General features: G+C 37.5%; 1 protein-coding gene across 1 annotated transcript in view; it reads left to right on the forward strand.

Moving 5' to 3' along the window:
• NUS1 (NUS1 dehydrodolichyl diphosphate synthase subunit) overlaps positions 1 to 5,628 on the forward strand; it is a 30,128-nt gene extending 24,500 nt beyond the window's left edge. Inside the window, exon 5 of the mRNA XM_054998496.1 lies at positions 3,243 to 5,628. Within this exon, the coding sequence (XP_054854471.1) occupies positions 3,243 to 3,333 (91 nt within the window). The 3' untranslated portion in view covers positions 3,334 to 5,628. The remainder of the gene's footprint in view (positions 1 to 3,242) is intronic.
• The last annotated feature ends 372 nt before the right edge of the window (positions 5,629 to 6,000 follow it).

Genomic DNA, 6,000 nt, shown 5'->3' on the forward strand with positions numbered 1-6,000 from the left:
AGGTGGGTGGGGCTGAGAGAGCTCCAGAGAACTGTGACTAGCCCAAGGTCACCCAGCTGGCTTCGAGTAAAGGAGTGGGTAATCAAACCCAGCTCTCCAGATTAGAGTCCCGCACTCTTAACCACTTAACCATTAGAGTCCCGCACTCTTAACCACTGCACCAAACTGGCTTATACTCTGAAAATCTTGTTGGTCTCTAAGATGCCACTGGACTAAAATCCTGCTGTTCTTTGAACTGGCTGCAGTGCAGACTTGTATTAAAAACTGATCAGGATATATGAGTATCTATAGTTGCATTAATGAAAGCGTACTCTGGGATTCCCATTATGTAGGGAATGAAAGGGAAACCAAATGTTATCATTAAAGATGTTCTGTTGATTTCTCTTCCCTCATCCATGAGATGTAGTCAGCCAACCTTTACATAAATGCAAAAATTGTGTGGAAAGCTAGGAATATACAGTTTTCTACTTTAAAGGCTTTATTTTTTATTATTCATGTTTGCTTTCATTCTGCTATCATTTTGGCTATAACATTTTTGGGTTTTCCACCAAATTTGAATGAAATTTTCACCCTGCCTAATTTCAGAGAGAGAAAGGGTTCAGGTTTTGTAGGCAATTAGAACAGTTTCCTGAATTTAAAAAATAAAACTGGTGGCATCTGTATCATTCAAAAAACTACTTGTGGGAAATATATGTATCACAACCACCCCAGATTCACATGTAGCGGAACAGGGGACAGCGAATATTTGACAACCAGGAAGGAATTCAGTGTTACAGAGCAGGAAGAGTGAAGCTTTCAGGGCCCTAAGGAAGAAAAGCGGGCAGCATTTCATAGGGCGCTATAGCATGCATTGTCATCCTGTATAAGGAATGGTAGGCTGCAGTACAATTGGCATTTCTGCCCTTGGTGGGAAGGCAAAGGTGCAGAGGCAGAAGATGTTGCATTTTTGTCTACAGGCTGCAGGACGTAATAGATACCCACCCCCCGCCTACAGTTCATATAATACCTTTTATCAGAACCAACCCAGTGACACACAACAGTGTACAAGACTTTGAGCTCACCAGGTCAGATATTACAAAAGTTTAAAAATGGAAGGAAAAGGCAGATTTTTCCATGTATGATTTTATGACCTAATCATATCAGCATATGCTGTGAGCTGCTGACAGGGTGGCTATGATAGGCAGAGTTTCACCTCATTCTGAAAATACTTATTCCCAAAGAGAACTGTTTTCATTTGCATTTTTCTAGTAAACATAGTGATGAAGGTAGCATAATGGTGTTAGGAATCCTAGGTATATGATCTCCAGAATTGATAAGATCATATATATCTATGTATTCCAATTAGTTAATGATCTAGAATAACTATTATCTACACGTTCTGCATTTGAAATGTTTCAGAAAAATACTTTGGTAAAGAGATAGGGACTGCAGACAATACTACTATCTGTTACTGTTAAGTATGCTCCTACTAGGTGATTTCTACACTGTTTAATGTGTCATGCTTAAATACTTATCCTTTGTTTCAGCTCTGTATCAGGTTTCTGCTTGTTTTCAAATTTCTGCAGTCCAAATACTATTTCATTGTTTATTGGTTGTCCCTGCTGTTGATTTTGACTTACACTGTGTCATCTGCCTTGAGTCTCAGTGGAAAAGGTGGACTATAAATGGAGAGTTATTTGGGGCAGGACTGTGTATTGGGAAAATGGCAGAAATTGTACCCCTCCATTCTTGGACAAGGTCTTGCTCCAGTTATGGAGGAGCTCACACAAGAGCAGGGAGAAAAGACTTTTACAATACTATTCTTGCTGCATGCTTCCCTTAGAGCTAAACCACACAAGAGGAATTACATGAGGCTGTCAAGTGAAGGGAGACGCAATGTTCGCTGGGAAGTGTAGTTTGAATTTCACCTCTCTATACACAGCCAGCAAAGATCCTTCCTCAGACGGTTTGTTAATAATTGACAGAGCCTTCTGGGAGGCAAAGAGGAAATTAACAAACCCTCTGAGAAGCATTCTAACGGGCTCTGTAGAGAGAGGTGAAATTCACAGCTAACAAATACTGCATCTCCCTTCACTTGAGAATCATCGTGTAATTCATCGCATGTGGTTTAGCTCTTGGTGCCACATCATTCCACATCAGAGTTCTCTATCCTTTATGTGTGGCCTGTCGGGGTGGAATCAGATGCTATAGGGGAACGAGGAAGACTCTGTTTTTCAGTTGGCTAGAATCAACTCCCTGAAGCATAAACTAAATTATATATTTTGTCCATGGATAGCAGGGTATAAAGACAAAATTCACTAGTCTGTAGGCTTTGAAGGACCAAGTGGAAAGGTACTTACACTGTGAGCAATGCCTCAAGTCTAGTGCCTTCCCTAATAACATACTAGACATATTATTGGCAATTTTGTGCACATAGAAAGCTTTCTAAGTTACCAACTGAGTCCAGTCAAAGGATATATACATCTGAACTGCTGAGGTGGGCTTAATTTAGTTCCTGTGAATAACTTTGCCCCATGGGGTCACAGGGTAATATATTTTGATTATAGCTTTGAATGTTGGGGTGTCACTGTGAGCATTGTAGGGAAATGGTTTAAATTGAAGTCTGTTTGGAATTAAGGATGTGTAGATTAAATAACTCAAAATGTGACAGCTATTTATGAAACCAGAGATTAGACAGGGTGTGATTATCCACCATCTTCCTATGATAACCTGGTATCAAGGAAGCAAGGGCAATCTGTTTGCTGGCATGAAACCAGGAGACAAATGGATAGTGTAAAGAACTGATAATATAATTTGTTGCCGGAATATTTTTTAAATCGTATTTCAGGATAACTTAGCTAAAGAAAGCTATAAAAGTGAAACTGTGAAGAACACCAGCTTGGATAGCATTGGATCCTTGATGACTCTGTCACTTGGAATCCTAGCTGTTCTGGTATCCTTTCTCCACTATCTTCTTTTGTTAACTTTTCATGTTTCTGGAATTGCCTGTTGCATCTAAACAATCTCCTCTACTGTTTGCTACTTACTGAGTAAGTGTACACACTTAAATAGCTGTTCTTGATTAGTCTTATTTCATGGTTTAGTTGAATCAAAATCAAAGGTATGATTAATAAAGAACTTTATGCTTTGCTTTCCATCAAACCAGAGAAATGATTTGAACTTATAGTTTGGGATGAATGGTATCAGAGTTATCTAGTGCACGGTGGATGCTTAGTTTTACTTTCCCAATTATGTTTTCCCAGTTCTTTGCCTTCACATGTGAACATCAGCTATGAAGACTTTTTCTCTGCCCTCTGTCACTATGCATCCTGTGAACAGCGCTGGGGAAAATGATTTCTTGCTGAACATTATCAGGATTTACATGGAGAGGACCCAGTGTCTCTGTTTACAAATACCTGTGATATATACAAGTCCAGTACATAGTCTTTCTTAATTTATCAAATTCAATAAAGTGTCTTACCTTTCTAGAATTTGTGTGTGTGTGTACTCATAATCGTCTGTGGAGGTGTGGGAAGGCAATTGTTTACTGCCATGACATACAGCGGAGCAGAAGTTTGTAAAGCAGAGATGCTTGAAGGCTACAGGGTTTCTCCTCCTTCCACTGACCAAATGCTCAATCTAAGGAGTACTTAATATCTAGTTATGACGGACCCACTCAAAGTAGCTGCAATCAACAGGTAACAATGGACCTCATGAAAGAAAAGGATGTTCTACCATCACAGCTTCTTTCCTGGACTTCCATAATGGAACAGCTAGGATTATACTTGCTTAGGTATCTTCAAATGTTTCTAAAAATGCACATCAGTTTTTCTGGCAGTTAAAAAGAACTGATACTGCAGCTCATAATGAGCCATAAAAGAATATAAGCATATAAAGTTCAATTAAGCCATTTCTAGAATGTGGAAATGTTTTAAATCATAGATTGATTTCATTATTAAACAAATATCTGAAAAACTAATGGCTTCAACTGTTAGTTACACTTCATCATTTCTTCCACTAAGAAGCAGTGGCTTAATAAGCACTTGATGAGTTGTGTAAAGACTTTGGCAGAATCTAGTAGATGTTTGGTTGGATCATCATATATAATGAATATACATTTAGCTTGCCCAAATGTAATGAAAAAGATACTTTGATATGGCAGTGATTGGTAAGTTAGCATACCAGTTTAAAGCAGATTTTAAGATGAGACGCGACTCGTATTTCCCTTTTTTAGAAAACATTTTGATGATTGCACTTCAGATCCACCATTCTGCTTTCGTTTAAACATGTAAATCTATGTATTTACTTTTCAGCAAAATGTTGTGTGATTCTTTCTGTTTTGTCACATAGCAAAGTGAAGGAAAGTATTAAGTCAGTATGCACTGAAAATTTCCAAATTTTGGCATTGTAAACAATGACTTGACTATCTGCATAAATGACTGTGACAATTATTCTATGATTGTGTGATTACAATCTATATAACAAATACAAAAAAATAAAATCCATGGACTGCTTTTTGTCAACAGATTTCCTACAGCTAGTTCCTTTTAGGTGCTACATAATGTTTATAATGTGCTGTGTTCTTTCAAAATAAATGTATGTTCCAGTATTTCTTTTCAAATATGTATTTTCTTAGGTTAGTGCAATTTTTTGTTTAAAAAGGGAACTGAAAAATACTTATTTTGTAAATGGCTTTTTATAAATGCCACAGGTTAGAGAAATATAACAGATCATACTATTCATGGAAAAATATTTTTCTCTTCTTTTAAAAAGATCAAATATGTAATAAGTTACAGAAGCCTGTAACAAAATAAATGAGTAAATTTTTGTTTTTAAGAAGATACGTTTCATGGTGCTTGCTGTTCTGAGCTAATTCATGTTAATTGGAATATTGGAAGCTGCTTCTACTTCACTTACATTCCTCTGCTCTGAAGATCACAAATTTGTGCAGTGTACTTTTGGAATATGCACCACTTTTTAGAAGTTTGTCCTTTAGGACTTCCCTAAAAGGAAGATGCTAAGCACATTCAATTGTTGGAGAGTGCCGTTAAGTCATAGCTGACTTACAGCAATCCCTGATGGAGTTTTCATGGGAAGAAACTAACAGAGGTGGCTGTCCACTGCCTGTCTCTGCAATCCCGGCCTTGGCTGGAGGTCTCCTAAGACCAACCCTGCTTAACTTCCGAGAGTGGGCTTGCCTGGGCTAATTATGGGAAGATAAAACTCATATGAACTCCAGAACCTTGAGGTTGTCCAAAGTAGTTCTGGTACCACAAATGACCGGAGCCATGGGAGGCAAGAGTGAGGGACTCTGATCCATTTTTATGCATGACAGTTAATTTCCTGCTTTACACCAGTCTGCTGCAGATTGCCAAAGAACATTTACAGTACCTGAACTGTGTTTGTTTCTCTCTCTTGACTGAACTATGTACTGTATTGGGGCCCAAGCATAAAATAGAATTAACTGTGCCAAAAACACTCTGCATATCCACAATTTATTCTCTGAATGTACATCATTGCAGTAAGTTCCCCCCCATCTTGTCTTGTGAGAAAGTGTAGACAGCAGTGACATTCTGTATATCTTTGCATATCTGTAAATAATATGTAGAATGAGTTTTTATGATTAAAGAATTGACTTACTGGACTTCATTATTGAGAGTAAAATATGAACATGTAAAACAAATATTTCTTTCTACAGGAAATGATATTACATGGACAACCTGTGCATACAGAGTTCTTCCTGTTGCTTATCGCCATATAAGGCACAGGACAAAGATATTGTCTTGGTCATAGAAGCCACCAGGAAATGCCATTTAATACTTGAGCATTCCAAGTTTTAACATTTTTATTTTAAAAAATTGTTTAAAATATTCTACCTCCCTCCAAAGGGCCCATGTTGTTATGTATATGAAATGGTCCATGGTTTGTTTTTTGTTTTAAAAAAACTAGATTTGCTTTATGGCAGAATTAGTCCATCTATGGAAGAGAAGCCGATAAAAAGTAACTTAAAAGTTAAATCAC

The sequence above is a fragment of the Eublepharis macularius genome, chromosome 1, assembly GCF_028583425.1.
Source record: "Eublepharis macularius isolate TG4126 chromosome 1, MPM_Emac_v1.0, whole genome shotgun sequence".
Lineage (NCBI taxonomy): Eukaryota > Metazoa > Chordata > Lepidosauria > Squamata > Eublepharidae > Eublepharis > Eublepharis macularius.